Genomic DNA, 25,826 nt, shown 5'->3' with positions numbered 1-25,826 from the left:
ACGTAGATTTAAATAGTGGTACTCCGCGATTAAAATGCGATTTTAACAGTGTTCTGGTCGTTTATTGTTATTATCAATTACAGTGGATTAATCTACGTTCTTTCAGCTTCAAACTGAATGCTTGATCAAGAAGTAAATTGTCCATAGAACGTTGGAAGAGTTGTTCAAAGTGAACTAAACAGTGTACGCATGATGGGATACCGTGTGAGCCGTTGTAAATAAATGTGATTTTAACAATGTTTTTGTAATTACTGGTTCTCAGCCGTTAGAGAGTATTATTCTACATTGTTCAAACTTCTAATGTAATGCGTGACGAGGAAAAATGATGCCCGTTCAGCGGTGTAAATGTAATCGAAATCTGTGCAAGTAGGGTTGCCGCCTCATAAGTGGCTATCGTAATACAGACATACCTAATTTTACTAATTCAGGGGTTCTGCACTATTGGGTCCAAGCATTAAGTTTTGAGGAACAATTTGAGAGTAATGATGTTCATTTTGAGTACTTAATTACTGAGATATTCGAATTTTTACATCACTAGGAATTTTCACTCACCGATCGGTGTGATTTGGCTAGTAGTTTGAGCGAATTGCCACGGGTGGCGTCACCAGTCGTTGGGTAGGTATCCGTGGCGGTGGTTCTACTCAGTATTCAGTTTTACTTATACTATACTCAGTTATACTTGGTTATATTGTGACCACTGAATATTGTTGCTTGTACGTCATGGTATTAAATGAGCAACAACATTTATGTTTACCCAATGAACGGCAAATATGAACACGAAGGAAAAAGAGAAGTACATCGAGGAATTCGATTTTCCCCACTGTGATGAATCCTCGAAATATGAGAAGGTCGCGAAAATCGGCCAGGGCACCTTCGGGTGAGTTCAACGTTGAATTCTGATCCGTCGTTAGGTTATGTTCGAACGAGAATGAAATGATTTCTACCGTTTCTTAATAATTATGATCGCCTCACAGGGAGGTGTTCAAAGCTAGAGATAAAAATTGCACTAAAAAATTCGTGGCTATGAAGAAAGTATTAATGGACAATGAAAAGGAAGGGGTATGTACGCATTTAAATATTTGATAGTTCAAAACATTTCTCACCATCCTTTTATTCACATCGTCCGACCATGTAAATTTTGAATTCGTTTGTGTAAAGATCAGCCACTTTTCTATATTTTTATCTTTTGTGTACAATTTTATATGTGCAAAGGTAATGCATGTTTATTGTAAGAAACTATCGTGAAATAATGTGTATTGTCCATTCATTGTCTCATAAACATAAAGATACAATACAATATTAATTGCATTTTGTTTACAGTTTCCTATAACTGCTTTAAGAGAAATAAGGATATTACAATTGCTAAAACATGAAAATGTAGTGAATCTGATAGAAATATGTAGAACAAGAGGTATACATTTTCATGAATTTATGTATTGATTATAATTTGGAGCATTGCTCTCTTACATAAAACAGATTATAATCAACATTGTGCATTTTGTTTTAGCAACACAATATAATCGTTATCGTTCTACATTCTATCTTGTGTTCGACTTCTGTGAACATGATTTAGCTGGTTTATTGTCCAATGTCAATGTCAAATTTAGTTTAGGGGAAATAAAGAAAGTTATGCAACAGTTGTTAAATGGTCTCTATTATATTCATAGTAATAAGGTAAGAGTCAGTTAATTATGTGTTTAATAAGTAGTATGTGGATTTTATATGTTTATGCCTTATGTGAACAAGTGAACCATTATTTTATATTTTATTTTGAACTAACTGAGCCTTCTAATTGGTATCATAAATTTAAAAATAGTTCATAAAATTGTGAATTCATATAAGCATCCATAGTCTACTAATAAGAAATAATATACTTCGTGTAAATACGATATGCACCCTAATTTATGTATTGTTCTGCAGATTTTACACAGAGATATGAAGGCTGCAAATGTTTTGATAACTAAAAATGGTATATTAAAATTAGCTGACTTTGGGTTAGCTCGTGCATTTAGCGCTAACAAAAATGGCCAACCAAATCGTTACACAAATAGAGTTGTTACACTCTGGTACAGACCGCCGGAACTTTTGCTTGGTGACAGAAATTATGGTCCTCCTGTAGATTTATGGGGTGCAGGATGCATAATGGCTGAAATGTGGACCAGGTCTATACCCATGTTTCTACAAATTGATTATTATTAAATACAGAATTGTAAACATTATTCCAATTTAACAGATCACCCATAATGCAAGGAAATACAGAGCAACAACAACTCATATTAATTTCACAATTATGTGGTTCCATAACAACAGAAGTTTGGCCTGGAGTAGAAAATTTAGAGCTATTTAATAAAATGGATTTACCTAAAGGTCAAAAGCGAAAGGTAAATATTATCAAGATACTTATGTAGCCAGTATAAAGAAACATATGTATTTTTGCATAGGTTAAAGACAGATTGAAACCATATCTAAAGGATCCTTATGCGTGTGACTTGTTAGATAAACTATTAATCCTCGATCCGTCTAAAAGATACGATTCGGATTCTGCGTTGAACCACGACTTCTTTTGGACTGATCCGATGCCTTGTGATCTCAGTAAAATGTTGGCACAGCATACGCAGAGTATGTTTGAGTACTTAGCTCCACCAAGACGACCCGGCCATATACGTCACCCGCAACACCAAGTACCTGGAGGGCCAACGAAATCTACTTCTAGTACGGCCGATAGTGGTTACCAAGATCGTGTATTTTAGCACATTCTGTTCGGATGAATGTAGACTGCCCAATAACTGTCCATTTTTTTCATCTCTCATAATTTTAATGAGTTGTGTAATATTCGACTTCAACTACACCCATAATGATCAAGTTTTGTGTTTCATCTGAATGTTTGATTTGTACAAACCATGGAAGCAAAATGTAAGATTTTCTTATACACGTGTACATATGCAGGATGTTCGGCAACAGATGAGAGGAAATTTAAGGGGTAATTCTACATGACAAAATGAGACGAAAATTGAAAGTAACAAAAATGCTGTTGATATTTTTAATTATAAGTATTACAGAATTGGGTAATCTGCCCATCGTAGTTCTGCATAGGGAAGCTCAAGATTGGAGCTTATAGTTAACGCCAATAATCAGCGGGGTTCAAAAACGTAATCTAGAAAAATTTGTGTCATTTTGTAAACTGTCGTAGGAAAAGTCGCGTGTGACGTTAAATCTATGTTTAGTCGGTGGTATCCACAGGGTATAATAACAGAACCCATCGTATGAGATTTTCGAGCATAACAGGTTACTGTTTTTTCCTCCAAATATACTTGTGTACACATATAATTCATATGTACACAAGTGTCCACCGAAAAGTACGCACGTATAAAACGAATTTCCGCTAAAGAATTTGCATTAAATGTTCTCCCACCTGATGTCCAACTCTCTGTGTATATGTATATATACACCCACCCACATACAGATACTCACGTATATATATGTATATATAAATTTTATACAAACAGAAGAGGTCTCCTGATTTCAACCTTGTATTTTTAGAAGTGTTATTTGCTCAGCTTTCTTGTGATCATTGTATTATGAATTCACCAGTTTCTATTTATACATAAATTTTTCTATGAATGAACTATCAGTAATCGTGAAACAAAAAAGACTAAATAATTACTGGAAGTTTATGTGAATATTTAAAATAACATTAATATCTACACTCACCTTGAAAACTTGTTCAACAAGCATGTCCTGTTAAAACAATATTTATTTCAATAAACAAATTTCAATTTCACAACTTTCTTCAAATCGATAGCGTTGATAACTATAAAAGAAATCTTAAATGTGTACAAGCCTAAATTCACTAAGCCTAAATTATAACAAATCTTGAGTAGTACTCATGCAACAAACGTGGTGACAATTTAGCGAGTTCAATAGCAATCAGCGAATTGTACACCGAATTTCGCGTCCGCATTATCGTAGTCATGACAAGCAGTGTCGTGCGTAGCACCGAGATGAAAATTATTAAATATGTACACGATCGTATGCCCGTAATACTTCGTTATTCTTATCCTTACGACTACACTTCGTTATTATGCTAAAATACAGTATCGAATTGATCAATCTGTGAGGTACAGATAAATATGGCCTATATTAAAGTAAATGACGTGACAGCGATATTTATCACCAGATATAAAAAAATACAAATAAAATTCTGTTAACAGTAATTGCCTTTCTTTCGAAAGTTCCATTTGCTCGTGTTGTGATCAGCGTATTAAATGAATGATCACTAAGAAGACATATAGATGAAAGGACGAACACACATTATATCACATAGACTTTTAATCATCGTCGTTTTTAAGAAGCTGATCTAATGGATTAGGACCCATCCTTTTCGGCTTACTCGTCGATGTTTTTTCCGTACTATCGGCTGAAATACGTTTATAAATATCAATTATGTATTTCTACTGATCAACGTGTATTTGAATATGTTTAAAACAAGTGTATATGAAGAAGTATTATTACAGGGTGTAGGGCGTTGAGCGTTTAGACAACTAAGCCATTCCGTCATGCTGATCCTCCTGTCATTGTTGATATCACAGTACCTAGGCAATCTTTTGCCGCATCTTTGAAGCTGTCTATTGCTTGCTACCATTGTACGGAAACTTTTCCACTCTTTTCGTTCCAAAACCTAGACAGAAATTCTACGTATATATCCACAAATAGTATTCATTTAATTTCTATTATATATACTAAATACCATTCACTATAATTTTAAATCTTAATCGCCGAAAACTTGCCTTATTTTTATTCTTATCAAGCATTACAAAGTGCCAAGTCGCTATTTGCTCTTCTTTAGAAGCTTGCCATTTGGTTGTTGTTTCATCTGAATCTGTACCAGAAGCTTTCATCTTCTTTTGCATTAAATCCATTAAATCCCGCAGGAATAGTTGCTTCTTTTGCTCTGGACAACCTGACACCAGAGTTAGATTTTTCAGAATGGCTACACAAGATAAAATGAAGTTATATGATTTAATTACCTTTCATTGGCCTGCTGGGGGTAGGCACTGGATTGCAATTTGGAGTACGATCTTTAGACGATGTTCCAGGGATTGGTTTACCAGTGTCTTGGTACACACACCAGCAATAACCAGAGTAACATTGCACTCGATGATACCTTCCGTCAGGAGTGCATTCAGGTACATAGAATTTCTCTTGAGAATGCTGCCTCTCGTCTTCCAACACGGATCTTCTATCAGTTAAACAATCATTGGCTGCAAACGTTTCATTAGGTTACATTTAAAATGTCTGTTATGTAATATACATCGATCTTTCATTCAGCATAAATGGCGCATTACACGAAATAATTAAATGATCATATATTTAATTGACTTCATTGTGATTTGAAGGTTCAGAACGGGGCCCCTCTGGAATATACATATCCCAGATAGCACACAGACGGCTTAAGACGACTTAATAACAACGTAAAGGCGCTTTAGACCTAAAATAGCCGTAAAATGGACGTGTTTAAGGCGTCATGTACTATCTGGAATTAGACATTTTGCATAATAGAATAACTTCAATTATTCAAGTCACCATTTCACGTACAACAAAAGTATTGTCCTTGTTTACCATTCAAAATATTCAGATAAATTTCTAGACTTGTTCAGAGATTCGATCTTTTAATTATTTCGAGCACTGTACGTGCAAAAGCGCTCACCATCGCTGTCTTCTTTAGTATCCGCTGGATCATCGTTGAATGTCGGTCGAGAATGCACTGACGCAGGATTTCCTTTTAACACTGTAGATTAGAAAAAACAAAATCATTGCAAAAGCAAAAAGAAAGGAACATTCGTCGTTCCTCGATAACAATAGGTTTCGGAAATCGACCCTTTCATCCGCGACAAAGACTCGGCGATTAAATGTTAATGATTATGTACAAGGACATTTAAACAAAAAGGGAATTTTTTCTCTGTACAGCCGGTGTTGTCCCGTTGTTTACAGTTTGTTAATGCAGCGGTTAATTTGAAAAAAAAAAAAAGAAATATTTACACATACGGGCGATTGGCGTAACGCATTTGTCTTTCGTTCTATTGGTACAAAATTTTGAATAAAAAAATATATATACATATATGTTAGGGAGGTACTTACATTTAATACAAAAAATTCTTTTGGATTTTTTCACGGGGCACCTTGTCAATATGTTCACTATTGCGAGTAAATAATTGTATATAGTGTTTTTTAAATTCTTTTCAGGTAAATATTAGGGGTTGCTATCAGCCATTGAATTTTGTGTTTTCTTTTTAAGAAACCGAATAGAATATACTTTTCGACAATTTTGATTCGACAATGATTTTTTAATACACGTATTTAACATTGGAATATTATTACAAAATAAATTTCTGACCCAACAACTTTCAAGAATAGTCAATTGACATTTATCAAAATCTATTTCACAAACAATATCATCAGACTAAAAACCACTCTTAGATTTATAGAGTTTGGGTGTATGGATATATCATTCGAAATATTAATAAGCTGATAGCAACCTCTAAAACATTATGATATATAATAAAATTTTAAGCAAGCCCGTTTCTCAGCATAGTGAACAAAATGGTTATGGTGACCAAGCAGTATTTTAAATGTTCAATTTTCAGCACCACCCTAATATGTATATGTATGTACCGTAACCGTTAATTTGTATTATTTCTGTGGTGATCGCGTTAATGTGTGGTGAATGAATAGGGTGGTGACGGATGAATTTAAGATCTGAGAAAAAAATATGAGATCTGATCGCGTTTGATGTTTATCGGACAGAGATTCGGGCGATTCGTTTCTTTTTATGGAGCGCATGCTTAGAATTTTTAGCATCGTCACGTTGATCGATAATAATCGACGCCAGTGAATGGATCATAACACGGAATATAAAGTTCAGAATAAATTTCAAACGATGATTCACAGATTCTTGATTAACTACCAGAGATTTACGTTACGTAGAGAATAGAAGATACTTGAAAAGTACAAGAAGTATAATAGTTCTTCGAATAAGTGCATTACCGTTGAGATGTTGCATAGATGCTTATGGATTTCCAACTCTTCGAGTCGTTTCTTTTAGTGTCGATTCTTTTTCCGCGAGAAATCCACAAGAATCTTACCAGCCATTGTACAGTGACGTCAAGTACAGATAGATTTCAAATAGAGGTACATGTATACAGGATGGGCCAAAATTCGTAGTACAAATGAGGCCAAAGAGATAGTACGGCTCGAAATAAGACGAAAATCAAGAATAATGGAATTGCATTTGAGGTTTCGTTTTTGAGATAATCGATTATGAAAATCTGCTAGTTACCCGTGCAATTGAATGGGACTTTGCTACCAGGTCTGTGCATTGCATTCCGTTTCCACTTACTATAATGACTAGACTGAGGATTTTGATGGAAAATCAAATTTTATAAAGTAATTCTTGAAGACAAGAACTATCTTCTCTTAAGTATGTTATTGAGTTAAGAATAAAATAGAAAAGTCGTTGTTTTCGATAAAAGTTTTGTCTTTTATTCGTTTTTACAGTGCTCTAGAGTCTATAAATGCATAAAATCCGCAGTCTAATCATGACGAATACACGCGTTTCAGATTCATTTTCAAATCTGATTTTCTCGAAAATCCAAGCCCCTAAACGTAATTTCGTTATTCTTGATTTTTTCTTCGTTTTGAGTTGCAATATCTACCTGACCTTATTTGTACCACGTGTTTTGGTCCACCCTGTGTACATTACAGAAGTAACGTGACAGGGCTGTTGGATGTGCAGAACTAGGACTCACCTTGGTCCATGGCCCGGGTCCTCTGGGCCTCAGGGACCTCGGGGCGCTCGTCTGCGGGGTTCAGCGACAAGAACAAACGTACTAAATGATAACAATGATGTCACTCAGCCGACCGGCCTTACCTATATGTACAATTGTTTTGTTTGTCATTCGCGCATCGCAGGTTATGTCTAGCAGAGCAGCGAGCAGCGGCGAACATCGAACTTTCGTTTTTATCGTTTTCACATTTCTTCCCCGAGCTTTTCGTGTCTCAGGCAGCAGACTTCACGCACCCAATGAATAGAAATATTCTCGCGACAAACTATGCACACTGGACTGTAGCTATATTGCCACTAAACATATTGCCACGACCTGAACTTATTGCCATTTTACTCCTCTACAGCCCCGACCATGGCAATATAGTTAGAGGCCAATGTATCCTATTCGGACCGTTGGTTCGGAGAGTTTGTACACGGTAATTGCAAAGTGATGTCAGAAAATTTGTAAATTTGTAATTTTATACTCCTGAATGTTGAATTAACAGCAATTACTTTATCAAAAAGGAGTTGGAACAAATTTTTAACTGGTTAAAGGAGTGTATTACGAGAGACTTTCTGTTTATGTTTTAAAAATCTAAAATATGATTTGAAATCACCCTAAAATAAATTCACAATTCACTCTATACTGATGTAAACAGTTCAATAATTGCATTGCAATATACAATATACCTGTAACATTAAGAAAAAAAGTCAGTTGAACAGTGTTACGTCACATCAAGTTTCCAATATGGCTTCCACTGGAAACGTGTTTCACTTAGAACATTTTTTAAAAACTTTTCTTGTAAGATTTGTTTATAAATTTTCTGACATTAATTTAAAATTACCCTGTACATACTTGCTTTTTTACTCCTGTACCAGTTACTACATAAGGGATGTACTCATGCGGTGAATTAGCACGCGATCAATGTCGATCATGCGGAGTACGCGTGAGAAAAGAACATGCATTCTAAGAAAACGTTTCGAAATGATGAAAACAGTCATGCTAGCTTCCACTTAACACGTTGACCTCGATTCTTAAAACTCAATAATTATATTCTGAGAAACTTAATAATCATATTCACATTTCTGTAAATATAGTTAACAGTTGTACAGTTAACTTTTTCAACATTTTCTTAACACATCATTTAGTACACTAATCCTTCTAACTTCACAAAGAAACTCAAGACACTTGGTTCAATTTTGAAAGATTTGTTCTGTTTTAAAGGGTGTACGAATACTTTTTTTACCCACTGTATATTGATTCTACGAGGACTGGATAGAATCGATCGAACATTATTGGACTAGACTTATAGTCACGCAAGTTAGATGTTGGGTCGCGCGAGCACGATAATTGCCATGCAATTGACCACAATTCTATGTGTCAGTCTACGTGTAATTCTACTCTTATTGTTAGCGCTTTGGCATCGATACGAACACGCGGAATCTATCGTTTGGTATCATTTTCATCAGCAAAGTCTCACAAATATGTTAGTGAAATAGTGCTTGAAAAAGAGTAAAAAAAATAAAAAAACATTCATCGTTGTATTAGTGTACGTCCATTAGACGACTTCCTTTTCCATTTACTGTCCTTCTCTAAGTTGAAAATCGGGGTGGAGGGGGATTTTTTGTAATACAGCACAACAAAATACATAAATCTTCAAAAATTCAAATTTATTTTAAATAAAATTAAATACTATTTAATCATAACTAGACTATGGATATTATGTATTTATAGCCCATAGGGTTCTGTGAAATGTAATAAAAGACAAAACGTACATCGAATCTACTGATTTCTCTATTTTAGTTTGATCCCAATAAGATACTTAAGAGGGAAAATAAATTTCTACATTCCCTCCTGTCTTTATAAATTACGTTAGAAACTGTTACTTTGCATAAAAATCCGCATTCTAATCATAACAAAATAGAAGGTTCGGAACAGCCCCACACCCTGGAACGTGGGGCCCAGGACTACAACCCACCCTCCTTCCCCTTGATCAGGTGCTGGCTCTAGTCCCAATTTTCAGGTACTACGTAATTCAAGTTTTACTGTACTTTTAACTGTCTCGCGTCGCGATAGACATGTTACTCTAAGCACTTTCGCGAAACGAGTTAATATGGACGACGTTACTTATGGGATGGCCTGATCGATCGCGTGGGCGCGGATTCACGAAGCGACGAGTCGCGCGCGGGCGGGTCGTTCCCGCGGGCTGACCGCCAGTACCGACCGTGTACACCGACGAGGAAACTCGGTTTCCACTAGGGTAAAAAGTAACGTAGGAAAAGGACCTCCTACCATTTTCTATTTACAATTACTGAAATGTATGCCAAATTAACATTTGATTTAACATTTATTTCACTACCTGGAATAAATTTGCCAAGTGGTAGAAGACTTTTCTTTTAAGCCGTTTTTTCCCCTAGTGGAAGCCAAGTTTGCACGTGGGTGTACGTACACGAGGTCAATTGCTTCAATTCCTCGGGCAGCCGGACCGCGGAGTGTGGGCAAACTTCCGGCAGTATTCACGAATGTTAAGCGGGGCCCGACCATAGAGACGGGGCGGCCCTTCGCGTGCGCGCGACATCCTGTCCCCGGGCGACGCTTGTAATTTATGCCACGATTTAGACGCCGGTGACGACGACCGCGACGACGATCTTCCGGTATTATCCTCAAACGACGCGCGATAAGTATGACTCTTTGTGAAATTTTTATTTATAGAGCCACGTCGAGTACCAAAGTAGGGGAGACCGCTGGTTGTAACACGGGGTAAGTTGTAATTAACCCCTTGCCTTACGATTTTCTTGACGACGGTACATTCAAGCATTACTTTATCGTTAATTATTTCCCAGATACACAAGAAATTTTATCTTTAGGGCAAGTGTAACACTTGCTCTAAATCTTAATATATTAATACCAATTAAACAGAATTTCACTTCGACTCAAAGAAAATTAATAGTATACATGTTTATTAAATCAACTTTGAAATCGTCAACACATTCTTATAAGACAAGGGGTTAAATAATTAAAACTTTTTGAACTTAAAACTTTAAATGGCGATACAGCGAACTTGCTATTTGCTGTAATATTAGTTACTTTTAGGATGAGGACATACAAGAGAGAAACAGGAAGAGGTTCTACTTCTAAAGAAGATATGAAAACTGCACTCACTAAGATATTAAAATAAATGGAAAATTCAATCTAAAGCCATCTATAGATCTGACAATTAGAAGGATGGCAACCTTTCCCTGAACTTTCTACACTCGCGAAAATTCGCTGGAATTTCCAGCAACCACCATTTCCCGCGAGTTACACGACCGCGATGCGTTAAGAAGCAACCTTCACCCAGGAAACGAGGATAGAGAGAGCGCTGAGCGTGGCTAACAGCTCGTAGGCGATTGCAATGCAACGCAAGTAGACAGATTAGCACGTGTTAGGCTGCGTAAGTAAGTATGAGCGTTGCTGTTAATCTCGATTTACGACCGCCATAACGCGTAACCGTGCCCGCGAACATTAACGCTCTCTGCGTTTTCAATTTGTCGCTAATGGGCGTAACAATTAAAACCATTGGATCACATCGAGCATATACAGTTCGTTAAATGTTTGCCAGTAAGTAAATTCACTGGAAAACAAAATGGCGGAAGTTGTAGGAAAATCTGTTAACAGATAGTTTTGCGGGTCGAGATTAACGAAATCGTGTATACCACTCTTGGAAGAGAACGATCCTGGATCCTTTTTGAACAATTTTAAATATCGACACAGTGTGTACTGGGGATGTTCGATTCACTTTTAACACTAGAACTACCAAGTAAGTCAAAATGACTTGTCGATACATTCTCACAACGACGATTAAAATGTTATGACAATACATTATCTCAGGTCTTGTGCACCTTTTATTACGATATAAAAGTGAAGAAATTAATAAATTTCTAAATTTTCAAAATTTTTAGCACGTTTATCCATCGATCGAAGCAAATATGCGTTTATCGTCGGTAGTTCGATTTTCTTGAAAAATCGAAATTAAAGAATCGATCTGAAAATCGTACATAATTGTATACAGATTCTTTTCGATTATCGTCTGGCTTGTTCTACACGATTATTGTCCAGGCATTATTCCCACCATTCGGAGGGGAGTCCGTGGAACCTGTCAAGCAAATACTTTGTTGCCTCGGAACATCCCTAGTGCGTAGGTGTTTTGTAATTGACAGTAAACGCGAAACGAAGCCTCCGAATCCAATCTTCTCCGTGGCGCAACAGCCGCGGCGCCGGTTCGCAAATATCACCGCGTTCAAAATTGATTTATGCAGCGAACAACCTCGGCTGTGACCTTGAATAGCCCGCGTCTACCAGGAACGGCGGCTTTAGGAATGTTTACAGTTTTATTTGATAATTCGGTGGCGAACAAGCGTCGTACACACAGGATTCGAGTGTGATTCGAAAGTGAGAAGGAATCATGTACTCGAGGTGACTGATTCAAATCGAAGAAATCAGATGAAAATCGGTGAAATTTCTGTTCTTCGTCAGCCCTTTAATTATAGTTAATTACAGTTAAAGTTAACGATAACTTCAGGTAAATAATTCGGAAAGACTATTCACTTGAATCAAAGGATCGAAGATCGTTTTCGGGTGAACAACCAAGAGGACTCCGAGTGCTACTTGTCCACCCGAGAATGTTACCCTCGAAGCGTAAATCTCGAGACAGAATAAACCCGTCCCTCGAATCACGCAAAGTGTTTCTTCCATGTGGTTCTTCTTTATGCGGATAAAAACCATCTAAATGGAGTCTGCCTGTATGAAAAAAGAAATTCTCAAGAGAAAAGGCACTATAAGTTATGAAAATGTTTATTTAAAATAATACTAAACGGAACGAATACTCCGCGTAAATCGAGGGACGTGTGTACTCTGGAGGAGGTGTTAACCAGTGGTTCCAGTCCAGAGATCGTACCTCGTGGGAGTCGTATTTTCGAGTGGACACGCAGCCTAAGGCATTCAATGGATTCTCCCTGTTTTATCTTGTGTTGTGAGAAGCACGTGCACCACGTGTTAAACTTACGAGTGAAGTCGTTCGCAAGGCAGGCACCCCATTCTTGCCTGGAGAGTTTCAAATCCCGATTTAGGTCGCACGTGCGGGCGAACGTGCGAGCACATTTCTTCGGCCTTACCGCCTTCTTCGCGAGCCTCCTCAGCTCCTTGTACTCCGCCCTGTCCAGGTAACCGTCACCGTTCTTGTCGAGGGTGACGAATTTCCACGACAGCACGCGCTCCACGTTTTTATCACCTGTCAGATCAACCGATCGTCGGGAAAAATAAACACAAAAAACAGGAAAATACGGAAGGAGGGTCAAACGGTCGGTTAAATGGTAAACCGAATGTTAATTTGGCATTTTCAATGACTCCCGAGACGAAGTTGTAGAAGGCTTTTCCTGTACGGGTCATTCCACGCGAAATCGGACACTTTTTGGATCACCATTTCGGATTTTGTTCACATTTGGATATGTTGTAGTCTTTAGTGATATATCAACGTATTCCGTAGGATTTTGGAACATTTGTTAAATTGTTGATTCTACAGCTGTTTCGAATATAGTGTCAACCTTTTTTCAACGAATCATAACTGTTAAACTAACAATCCGATCAAAATGAGCTTTGTGGATGCTTATAGTGGAGACATGAGAGTACCTAATATAAATTATTTCAGTTAGAAGAAAATATTTTTTAACCATTTATAGCGAGGCACTGTTGAAAAAGTAGAAAAAAATTGAGGATATAGTCTTATTTGTCCTCTTTATGGACGCATTATTCAAAAATATGAAGACTTTAAAATTGGTCATATGAAAATTAATTAAAGTTAATAAGAGAATCCTCACCGTCGGTGGATATATTGGTCCGCCTGTACTCGATCTTGAAGTTCTCGATTAGGTTCCCGTTAAACTTGGACTTCTCCGCGCGATCGCAGGTGTTCCTGTGTTTACTGCTGTACTGCCTTCGCTGCTTCCAGCTCGGCGAGCGCCTCCTTTGCCCGCTCCTGGTGGAAGCAGCAGATCTGGGACCAGGTTTCAAACATCTTGGTCTTTGGTGTCTTACCGAGGTGTCGGGCAACGGTCTACCCTGCGGCGTCACGCACCAACAGTACCCGGTTTCCTCGTGGCACTGCACAGGTGCGTATGTGCCGTCTGGCCGGCAGACTGGTCTTGCGCCGGGCCTGGCGGTCAACCTTGCGGAAAAGCACGCTGGTGTCTCTGGATGGACAGGTTCAATATCACGTGGTCTCGCGTTAGACGGTAAGGAAAAATGAAGTCAGCTGTTATGGCTGCTTGAAGGATATAGCGTTAGCCATAAACCTGGTCGACCCTAAAGTTTATGTGTTTCGGTAGCCTAATCCTGTAATTCGATACCCTTCCCAGATAGCATATGACGCCTTAAACCGTTGCCTTACGACATCGATTCAGACACGTGATAACGATTTCAAACTGAATTTAGTAAAGATATATATTATTCGTTTTCTTCGAGTCGACGTAAAATACCGTATCGCTGGTATTAACAATTCAGATTTAGAATAAATGTAACACTTGTCATAAAAATATAATTCCCTTTGTATCTGGGAAAATATTAACGATCAAGTAACTCTTGAGAGGGTTAAAGATGCCTATTTTACGGCTATTTTAGGTCTAAGGCGTCATTAAGCCGTCTTCTAGGCGTCATGTGCTATCTGGGTTGAGTTATAAAAACTCAATTGGGTACGACGTCAATTTGGAATCGGCTTTTCCGTTTTAATGTAATTAAAGAAATTTTAATAGCGTACTAATTTCAGATTGAAAATACTTCTCTGTCAAGGGGTTAATTTTCGACTGAATTTTCAACGTCGCACAGTGTGTCAATGGACAAATGTCAAAAAGTCAGTGTTGGATCGAAAAATTTTTCTTTAAACGTCCTTATAGGTACTACTCGACACATTGTGCGTCGTCAAGGTATGATTTATACTGGTACTATTTGAAGCAGAGAGTATCACCCTACCTGGACAAGGGCCAGTGTGTTTGATAAGAATAGACATGCCTTGACACTGCTTCGAGATGACCCGACACTGACTCGAATACGTAACACCGTCGCTCCCACATACCGGTGTACTCGCGCCGTCGCTCATCGTGCACTCGGCTATCCTTTTCCTGCACTCCTCCTGAAACACACAATCCGCGCGTGTTGTACACCTGCCAAGAGACATACCAAACGATTTTAATAAAACGCTCGTGACCGAACACCGTTTCGCCGAGTGGCATATGCCTGGTTGAAAAATCTACAGTTTCAAATTTTACAGCTTCAACAGGTATATGGAGTTTTTCAGTGCAATAAACGTAAAACACCATTTTACGGGAAACAGCGCGAGTTTGACCCGCGATGTACACCCACGAACAACCTCGGCTTCCATTAGGGGAAAAAGTTAAACGCGAACAAGTAATATAATATAAAATATTGTACATATAAAGAGAATGTACGGAATCTGTGGTTAAATAAACGCAGGAACGAAAGGTCACGGAAAGATAAAGTCGAGAACGACGAGCTGACTCCCCATTTCGTTTAATCTTTTCAATTTACCAACTATCGTTAACCAAGAATATTTATCATAGCTATCCGTCGATTATTATTCATTGAATTTTCGCCGTCTAATGGCGGAAGCTATATCTTCCTCGATCCGACACGTGCATAATTGAATGGTACACGACTGGAAGACAATACAGCGACTGCATCCAATATCGTCTAGCACCTAATATCGCCAGTCGTAATATCTTGCGAAGAAGGTGTTAAAATCTGTTTGGCGATGAACTGTGGCCAAGCATGTATAGAAAGACACATGATGGTTGCAACGTGTATTAAAGGAGAAGTACATATTTCAATTATGTTTAATTCGACATGTGGCCGGCCGAATGCTAAATTTCATTGCACGATGGACGTCGCCAAGTCACGGTGAGTAATATTTGTGAATCATTTTATGAATACCGCGAGCGTAATCGTTTCGGCCGTGTACAATGTTACTGTTCGCTGGAAGGATGACTACTTACTCTCCCAATCGTGGACGGGCGGGGACGAGAGAGAAAGGAATTAAAATTAAAATCGGCCTGATGTTTCGCGGCGTGACTAATTCTTCGACGATCTTCCTTGAAGACGTCGACCATCGTTCGGTATTCCGAGAAGATCGCCGGCGTATGTATTATGCTATCTATCTGTGACTTCTTCGCCATACACAACACTGGTCTACATGATTTTTGTCTCAGAGAACATTTATAATAATTCTTATAGATTCTTCTGTGCCGATTACGAATCCGTAAACAGTTTCTTCCCATCACCCTCAGTTTCCGAGAAATTTGATTGTTAAAAAAACTGCAATTTTTCAACTTTGAACATTTCCTGTGCTCAAACATTAATAGTTATTTAGTTTATTGTTGCGTCAAATTATTCTGTAGTCTCCCGAATAAAATGGTATACGTTGTTATCGCATTATCAACAATTAAACACGAAAACGGTGAATGGGTTTATTGAACCTTCCCTGTGAACTCTGCGCGAAAAAGGCTCTGACGTGAAAATTGCTCAACAATTAAACACGAAAACGGTGAATGGGTTTATTGAACCTTCCCTGTGAACTCTGCGCGAAAGGCTCTGACGTGAAAATTGTTGGGATCGAAAGGCCTCGGCGCTGTTTCAGGAATGATTCATTCGGAATAGTTTGAAACAGAGGCGTCTTTAACAGTGAGGAGGCGCCTCTATCCAGTAAAGAAGGCGCCTCCGATCCATCAGAAGAGGCGCCTGGATCGTTACGTCATGCATATGCATCGTTCGGAATGTGAACACACGATTTACGATGTTGAACGCACGGACACGGCCGTTCCAGTAATTACACCCGTCAAAATTATTGAATGTATCACTGCGAACGCGTTGCCGATTATCGCGCATGACATACTGCTACCATCGTTTTCCTGTCTGCGTTTCTTACGAGCAAAACATACGATCAGTAGAAATATGCCTCTTTTTTTTTCGACACATTTACCGTTAGGCGAACTTCTCTCTAATTTTCTGTTTTATCGTGTTAATCCTTTCGATGTTTATGTCGAGTATACTCGTCACGAAAAGATGACATTTTTTTGTTTAGTATACTTGTCAATGAGTAAAAAATGTTGTGCTTGCTATTTAAAGTAAAATTTAGGTAAAATAAAAAATATATTCCTGATTTTAACACATTTTAGAATATTCTAGGACAAAAGAAAAAAAAAAGATATATGCAGTAGTATAGAAAAGGGGAAATATAGTTTCAACGATTTATGAGTTAAAACACGAAATAAAGTGTGTCTGACTACGTACGGCCTTTTTCACTGCGGCAGTCAACGTGTTAACGTTTTCTTAAGTTAACATTTTTAATAAGAATTATACTTATTAATGTTTGCTAACAGGTTAACCTAAAAATGTGAGATATTAAAAGTGCAACAACTTTTACTGTACCAAATTTTAAGACTAAGGGAAACAGTAATGTAGGCAAAGGGCCTCCTATTACCTAGTATTGGGAATTATTTAAATTTATATCAAATTAACGTTCAATTCAACATTTATTTCGGTACTTGAAATAAATTTACCAAGTGGTAGAAGGCCTTCCTCTTACGCCACTTTTTCCCCTAGTAGAAGTCAACTTTGCTCGTGGGTGTACATACGTAACAATCTATTCCAGGTCCAAGAGACACCCCGCGGCTCCAAAGGTGGCGCCCAATCATCGCAATGCGCACACGCCCGCGCGTTCCCGGGAACGCGTGACACCGATGCAACGCGATGCAACACAGCGTAATAGAGTGCAATACAGCGCACGGTGTATAATTGCGCTACACGTTGAATGATAACGATCGACGTGTCGCTTGACGCCGCTACGGACTGCGGCGATTAAAGGGAAAACGACATACGTGACGGTAAAATTATACTGTAATCGCCCACGAATTACACGCGGACCATTTCCTGAACCAATGAGATCCAATTGCACTTTTTGCTAGAATCCCTGCGGCTGATTCCTCTCCTCGCCGTCAGGCGATCATTTTCTTTTTTCTTGTTTTTTTTCTCTCCTCTTTCACGACGATCAGACTGTTCGTTCGAATACCAACTGGACGGACTGTTCCGTGATTTCCGGCTGACGATCGAAAGCCTTCGGGGCGGCAATTTAAACGTTCCCGATAAACGTTCGAGATCGAGACGACGTGCGTTGCCTTTCCATTTCGCGTAATCGTATCGCTGCGAACCAGACCGATTTATCGAGTTCCGACGCGTAAGAAAGGACGTAATAAAAATATTGCAGGTCCCTGAAATGGATCACTCGTGAAGCGATTTGGAACAAGTATTTAAATTCATATATTTATATCAAATAGTAGTAGCTCGATAAGTAATTTCATGGAAACAGTTCTGAATATCAATCTCTGAGGAGCTAACTTTAGCCAGGCTTAGTCGTTTCTTCTTCAGACACCCCGTAGCACGTTGCAAACTGTTCAGGCGAGTGAACGCGTGTAGCCACGATGACATAACATGATTAGAGATTATCTACGGCGGTTAAGTGGCGTCACAGTGATGCACCTGCTTGTGACATCCAATGCAGTATAAACGATACCCAATGAATCAGAAGGCGGTCTCAAACGGCGCGTAGATCGGCGAGTCTGTTGGCCTCATCGGTAAATAACGACGAAAGGAAAATAGTCGAATCGTAGCTGTGATCATATTGCGACCAGGCCTATCGAATATATTATTACTAGACTGCGGATTTTATGCATTTATAGCTTATAGGGCTCTGCGAAATCCAATAAAAGGGTAAATTTATATCAGATTACAGTAAAAATACAGTTCCGATAAGTACAGAATTCCTTTCGTTTCTCAGCAACTATCGACAAGAATGTAATTCTGGTGTCTGCAGACGTGAAGAAAATCGTAGGGCAAGGGGTTAAGGGAGACGGTGTGTGTATCCAATGATGGGTTTCTCGGGAGAGGTGTTGTTTCTTTCTGCAAACCCGACGACGAGAGAAACACAGTGATTTGTCAGTGTCTCTGATTATAAGGTCGCCACCGAGGGCGCTTGGAAAATAGCGATTAACGACCAGTCACTTATATGTGCCAATGTAGCACGTTATTAGTCATGGAACTGTATTCCATATGCTGATCGGTCGATCAGTGGCTCTGCCACGAGTATGACTGATGTTGCAGAGTTGATCGTGTATTTAGAAATGGATATTTTTAGCGTAAACTTTCGAGATTTAAAAATAAGATTGGTTTTCACACGACTCGAAATTTTATTGCGATTGTTTTCTTTATTATTGCTTTGTCAATTATTTGTTGGCCTAGTTATCTTTGATTAGTGAAACTTTATACGATTTATTTAACCCTCGTCCGTCCCTAGTTTTCTCAATTATATAATGAAAAACAATTAATACAATGAAGAGATAAGTTGTTAAATTTGTAAATTCTTTCAAATAAAAGCCACGAAGCCTCAGCTAAATTTACCTATACATAACAGAATAACGTTATTTCTTAGAAGAAAAATGTACTCTGAAATTACTGCTGACCGATATTGCTCTAACAAAAAAAAATTAGTAAAACTCATTTCTGAAATGTGTGGAGAAGATGTCAAATAAATTCCCAAAGAACACTCTTTTTTCGGCCTCCTGACTGAGCATGACCCCTTAAGAGGACATGTGCTATAACAGCAAATGCGTAAAATGCAGTAATAAGTTTGTTCGAACTCTTCATTATTCTGCGAGCTCTCCATATATCATCCCGCTAAATCGACTGCCATCGCAAAATCCATTTCTCCGTTAAATTATGCACGATCCTTTTAGCACGTTCCTCTCTTACACCCTCTGTTCGCGAAGCGTCGCTTCATAAACGCGTATTGAAACAGCGAATCGCGTATATACGCCTTGGCCTCTGTCCACAAAGCATAGAGGAAGCTTCACGTTAGTTATGAAAACGTCGAGACACAAAGAGAACGTGATAAACCTATCTAATTATTAGCAATTATATTCGATACAGAAGAAACTGTTAAAGATTCCGTTCAACCCCTGCTATTCTCTTTCACTTGCTCTTCACGTTTGTATCCGTTCGGTTAAAATTATTTTAAATTTCGAAACAAAACTATTAACAACAACATGTTATGTAATGAAGTTTTATTTATTTGTTAGAAAGAAATAATTTAAAATTTTTTCTTAACACTAGACGTGGGTTTGACAATTTTATGATTTTCGCAATAATGCTTTAGGAATACATTTTTAAGAAACCTAACTCTAAGAAAATGCAAGAAAATAAATTGATTTGTTTGATCGGTCACATTAGAATACCCCCTTAGATTTTATTACGGCAGCCACCATGCGTCGCCACGTTGATTCAGGTGACAGAGGCTGACTGTACGCTTTCCATCCACCTGGTGTTTTGAGGAGAGGTCAAGTATGCCATAACAACAGGTAATAGTGTTAATTACCAATTCATATTCCGACACCTGAATCCTCGAGCGTGTCCGTGATGTCATGGAACACGTGTGAGGACGCGCGCAAAAATCCTCGCGGTTGTTTAAACATTCCCGGTCGATTATCGCTTTCAGTCGGCTACGTTAACACATTCATCGCTACAATGGCCATATCTTATTGGCGAGAACAAAATGTAAGGTGAAATACAACTGTAAATGTTACTTGCACCAATATTAGTATTTCGATATGATTAAATCAGAGATTCTGCAGGTAAATGAAGAGAATAGTAACAAATTCTAAAGATACTAAAAATTCTAGGAATTCTGGAAATTCTGAATATTTTGAAAATTCTGAAAATAGTCGAAAATTGTATAAATTATAAAAATTGTAAAAATTGTAAAAATTGTAAAAATTGTAAAAATCATAAAAATTGTAAAAATTCCTCAGTTAACGGGTTAAAGGATCGGTTTGCTCACACGTAAGGATGTAAACGATTCTCACGTCTCGTCATTTTGCGGTGGCGTGCACTTAACACGTTGCCTAGTCGCCAACTACCTTTCCATCGCGACACAACGAACAACTATGTTGCTTGGACTGCGAACTAAGAAGCTCTTCAAAATGGTGTTAATCACACATCACTTCGGAGTACTCTTCTTGTGAGAAGAGTTGCAACCAAATCTGAAACATCACTTTCGGCTACTATCCTTGTGAGAAAAGTCTGAATCAGATGTGGAACATGACTTTTGGGGTACTCTACTAGTGAACCAGAATCGGTCGGCTGTCTCAGGGTAATTACTGGAACAATTTGTTTACCAATAAACTAGCCGCAGCTCACTGCCCGCGTGTTATGGTGTCGCGTGTCAATCGTAAACGATCCAGCCGGGATTTACGAAGAGATTTATCCCGATCAGGGGATCGCGCTTAATTATCGGCAACAGCTAGGTCCGGCGCGGGCTGTCGTGTCGCACCTGTCTCTTTAACGGGCCCGGCAACCGCGATACCAATGCGACGTGGAAAAATGAAAAGCCGGAAAAATCGATAACACGATTTCGAGCGCAGCCGAACGGGTTTTTCGGCATGTAAACGCGTACACGCCGTTTCCCTCTGTCGGAAAATAAATCTTGGCGAACGATAGGCTGACTTCCAGCACGTTGTACGCTGACTTCGTGTATATACCGGGTGTTCCCTCGAAGATTCTCTATTCCATCAGTGTCGATCCTTTGAATGTGAAGTATGACGGAATCTGCTATGTGTGGATTTGGTAAGATTTTCAGTTAGTACGAGAAAGAACTTGAGTTGTTCAACCTGTAATTGGTCACGTCTGTGAGTAGAGATGGGCATATTCATTGTCTAGATAAAGAATTTCGAAGAATGAACAAAAGAGTGAGAAAAAAGTACTTTACCGTTTCTAATCGATTAACCGTGGAATATGGTCTATACTTATATTTAAATAACGTTGCAGCAACAAAATACTAAAACCTCACAGTTTAATTGGAAAAGTTATCCAACCATTCCTGTATTTTTCATTCAAAAATCCAAGCTAATTACTTGTCCATTACACGATTCCAAACTTTCTAACGACAGTATATACATAGTAACAAACTCTATTCTGTTATCATCATAGTTTATCTCACAGTTATTAAATATGGTCTATACTTATATTTAAATACCCCTGCAAAAGCAAAAATACTGAAACCTCAAAGTTTAATTGGAAAAGTCATCCAACCATTCAAGTGTCCTCCAATAAAAAGTCGAAAATCTACCACGTCAAAACATTCCAGCGCTAATGTATACGCGGTGTAATAGATTCTACACTGTTATCCGTGATTATCTGTCTCGTGGTTAGATTTATGCGTTAGAACAGAAATGATCTGCGATTCCTGTGCACCGAGCTCCGGCCACGATCTATTTCTCCGCTGGCTAATTGGAATTCGTCGAAAGAGATCACCGGGTGTGCAGGTTCTACCGACGACGCGCGAATGTAAATTTATACAAATAAGCGGTCGCGACCACCAGGGCGCGATCACTCGTTGCACCTGTCGCCCGATCTCACCTACGTATCCGGAGCGTATTTGGGGTCTCTCCGTGGCGGCTGTTTCGAGAGTCCTGATCACCTGTGCCCCCCCCCTGGCCCCAACGCGCGAATTCAGATCGATCCTGTTTCGCTCGAAGCCGGTTTATCGGTGAGAAGCGAAAAATCCGACAGGGAACATTCGTCACGTTCCCGTCTCGAGACCGTTTCTATTAATATCGAGTCGCGTGGTATCGAATTTCAATTCGAAATCGAATTATATAAAATGCTCCCAGTACGCGTACCGGTGGGAGAATAAAAGTGAACGGTGACGAAACGGTGCTGGGGGGGGAAGAAACAGGTCAAATCAGTGAAATGGAATGGCCTTCCGATGAGGAATGTATCATTACCAGGATTAGTGCTCGTAGAACTTTTCTGGGATACTTTTTGTTTATCTAGAGGAAATTCTTGATGAGTGTTCGAAGGCTCAGCATTAAGGAGAGTGAAGAAGGGCTCGGAGAACTTTTTCGCTAAGGGAAAAAGTTGTCAAATCACCTCAGGAATTAACCCTTTCAAGGACTTACAACTATTTTGGAACACCTTGGAGTTTAAATAAGTACAGCTGAAAAATATAAACGGAAAGTTGATGGACATCACTTTAAGTACTTGTTAAAATAAATTTTCTCCAAATCCAAAGCAAGTCCGATATTTAAGGTGCTCACGTGAGGTGGAACACCCTGTGTAACTGTATTCACGAGCTCACCGTCTATAAATTTGACAAATCACTGTCAAACTTATCACTTTGACAAAGTTGGCCAATAAAAATGAATAATGATTCGTGAACAAGAGGGTGGTACCAATTCCGATCAATCAACCGGGGGACCCCGGTGTCGTTTATTAATTAACCGTACACCCGCCGCCTCTCGAAATTCGCCACGAAACGGAGAAAGGTGTTGTTCTGGTTAACGACGGAACGAGCGTTAATTACCGAGGCATGTCTTCACGGGCGGCGCCGTCGTCATTGACACGCGCGCCAATTATCACAGCACATTTTCCGCGCGTACTCGGTTATTAATTGTAGGTTCGTATCCGCCCGAGCGTCACGAACGATAATGACGCACCAGGAATTGGAACGTAAGAAAAAAAAGGAAGAATGAAAGAGAGAGACAGAGTGAATGGACAAAGAGAGAATTAACAAGATCGCCGGCGGGGGACATGTAACGGAGAGAAAAAAAGAAAACAGATATTCTCTAGCAGTTAAAGAATAATGAAAAAAAAAAAAAATAATACACACACAGAGAAGTAACAGAAGTGTTCCTGGAGCAGGTTGGCGCCACCACGCGGGTATACCGGCTGTGTCCCGTGATTGACACGAAAGAATTGATTACAGACTGGTCGAGGATCGATTGGACTCGCGATAAAGCTTCGCATTACCCACCTGATCAACGATCAAGGTCCTAGTGGCGCACTGGGCCTCCACGGGGACCATTGTACAAATTACAGAGCGATTTAATTACTTTCAGAATTAGTAATGGATTCCGATGGATCGAAAAAAGTTTGGGCGTGTTTACCGTTCGATATTTTCGGTCGAAATCCGGATGGCGCCAATGTCCGAGAAACCGATACATGTACGCTGTGTATCGCTGGTGGAAGTGGAAGAAAACCGTGATCGAGCGTCGATGTCGGCGGAGTTGTGCAACATATCGGGTCGAGACGGCGCTGTCATTAAAGCCCGTTTATATAGCTTCGGGGTAATGGAGACGGAACTTTGTGGAGAGAAAATCATCCGGAACGAATTTCTTAAGGTTTTACTCGATGACGATAAACGGTAGTGATAGTGATTAGTGGAGATTGGATGAATATGTATATAGGTCTGAGGGTTATCTAAAAGTCGGTGTAGTTAAATGTCCGACAAGGTGTAATGAATACATTACGGACGTTTATGTGGAGTAATGGAAATATTTGTCGCATTAGTTGAATGTTAAAGATGGTATCACTTATACCTCCCTTTATTATTAGTACCTACTTGGAAATTGATTTAAAACGAATGTGTATTACGAAAACGTGTAGCTCGCTATCTTGACCAAAATAAGTTGGATACGAATCATTTCATCAATAATACTGCAATGAAATTTGTGGGCACTACGAGTGAATTTAGGGAGTGATGTAATAGTGACTACTATAGAAACTATTATAAATTTACTATAGAAACTAACAGTATCTTAAAAAAAAAACCAATCTCTAACTTTACCGATGCTGCACCAATCGGTTCAATGTTAATGAAGAATTTCAACGTTCAAAACGGCCATTTCTACATGCACCCTACACTGTTTCCCAGTCGTTCGTGCTTCTATTCCACTTCTAATTTCTTTCCCGTGAAAAATGTCCACCAGGATCGTTCAAAGTGGTCCGAAACTGGTTTTTGCAACATTATAGGAAACATCGTAAACCATCGTGTCCCGTGTATCGCTCGAGGGACTGACTCTCCCCCTCGAAGAAAGCACACCTGCGGAATGTGTCAAACTTTTTTCATCCCGGCACACCGGTCGAGAACCACTTACGTAGGCACAGAGGTCCGCCACCGAGTGGAATTCATACGTGGGCACACACACACACAGCATTCGATCAGCCTTTTTCCTTTCTTGTCATTTTTTTCTCTCTATTTTGACTCCTCGCCTCTACATTTCGATTCTACACGCTCTCGTCAGTTTGGCGCCAATAAATTACTTATCGTTTCTTTCTTTTGTCCCCTCCTGCCACCTCTACGTTCGACAGCGCATTCGGGCGACACCGATCGACCTTCGAAAATTCAACGCGCGGATACGATTAGTCGATGGTAACAGTCTCGTTATGCAAATTTCTTTTGTATACGACAGAATGTCATTCTTTTCGGGAATTCCACGGGTGTTCGGTTCTTTATTATCATCGTATGATGGGTCGATCGAACTGTGTTCAGTTTAAAGCGTATGCATAACTACAGCTTTCCCGAATACAGTAGACGCGTTTTTATGTATAATAATATGGTGCTAACAAATTGTCCAAAATATAATTTGTTTATAAGAAAAAATTTCGGATCGAAACTTCGAGGGGTGGTTTCACTCCTTAAAGTCGCGTCTCAGCCGATAAAAAAAAAAATACGTATACCTTATTTTTGACTGCTTAACTTACATACGCAGTCTATACTAGTGTTGTATAAAGCTCGAGTCTTTGAAGCTACAAAGCTTAGCCTTAAAGACTGAGTCTTTAAGGCTACAATCATATGAAGCTCGAGGCTCAAGGCTCGAGCTCCAAGGCTCGAGTCGTCGAGGCTCGAGGCTCGAGTTTCAAGGCTTTGAGTAGTCGAGACTCGAGCCTCGAAGCTCGAGGCTTTTATGTTTAACACGTTCACTGCTTAGCGTGTTTCTGCTGGTTTTGTCTTCAGCGCCAAAGAGTGATTGCCAATTAGAATCATATAATAATATATTACACAATATGATTATATGTATTGTGCAAACTTATCATGCGTAGTACATTAATCTTGCTGCCGGTCATCTA

The 25,826-nt window shown here is 39.1% G+C and overlaps 2 protein-coding genes across 2 annotated transcripts in view; one reads left to right on the top strand and one right to left on the bottom strand.

The window, feature by feature from the left end:
- The first annotated feature begins 770 nt into the window (after positions 1-770).
- On the top strand, positions 771-2,931 carry LOC107190280 (cyclin-dependent kinase 9). Its single transcript, XM_015579062.1, has 7 exons — positions 771-877; positions 975-1,059; positions 1,321-1,411; positions 1,508-1,674; positions 1,921-2,162; positions 2,234-2,381; positions 2,442-2,931. The coding sequence occupies exons 1-7, from the start codon at positions 771-773 to the stop codon at positions 2,748-2,750; spliced, it is 1,149 nt and encodes a 382-aa protein (XP_015434548.1). The 3' UTR covers positions 2,751-2,931.
- A 1,397-nt stretch (positions 2,932-4,328) lies between these two features.
- Positions 4,329-25,826, bottom strand: part of LOC107190244 (SPARC-related modular calcium-binding protein 2) — a 26,940-nt gene continuing 5,442 nt past the window's right edge. Inside the window, exons 2-10 of the mRNA XM_015579019.1 lie at positions 14,826-14,985; positions 13,679-14,050; positions 12,868-13,092; positions 7,806-7,886; positions 5,708-5,788; positions 5,028-5,261; positions 4,788-4,960; positions 4,513-4,678; positions 4,329-4,417 (exon numbers count right to left, since the gene is read on the bottom strand). Of these exons, the coding sequence (XP_015434505.1) occupies positions 4,329-4,417; positions 4,513-4,678; positions 4,788-4,960; positions 5,028-5,261; positions 5,708-5,788; positions 7,806-7,886; positions 12,868-13,092; positions 13,679-14,050; positions 14,826-14,985 (1,581 nt within the window). The remainder of the gene's footprint in view (positions 4,418-4,512; positions 4,679-4,787; positions 4,961-5,027; positions 5,262-5,707; positions 5,789-7,805; positions 7,887-12,867; positions 13,093-13,678; positions 14,051-14,825; positions 14,986-25,826) is intronic.

Source organism: Dufourea novaeangliae, unplaced genomic scaffold, assembly GCF_001272555.1.
Source record: "Dufourea novaeangliae isolate 0120121106 unplaced genomic scaffold, ASM127255v1 scaffold168, whole genome shotgun sequence".
Classification (NCBI taxonomy): Eukaryota; Metazoa; Arthropoda; class Insecta; order Hymenoptera; family Halictidae; genus Dufourea; species Dufourea novaeangliae.
Note: the sequence above shows the minus strand (reverse complement) of the source record. Positions and strands in the feature narration are given on the sequence as shown.

Excerpts from the sequence above, each read along its gene's own strand:
- LOC107190280 (XM_015579062.1), top strand. The coding sequence starts at position 771 with ATGAACACGAAGGAAAAAGAGAAGTACATCGAGGAATTCGATTTTCCC. Across the intron at positions 1,412-1,507 it reads AGAAATATGTAGAACAAGAG|CAACACAATATAATCGTTAT; the intron begins GTATACATTTTC and ends ATTTTGTTTTAG. Across the intron at positions 2,163-2,233 it reads ATGGCTGAAATGTGGACCAG|ATCACCCATAATGCAAGGAA; the intron begins GTCTATACCCAT and ends CCAATTTAACAG.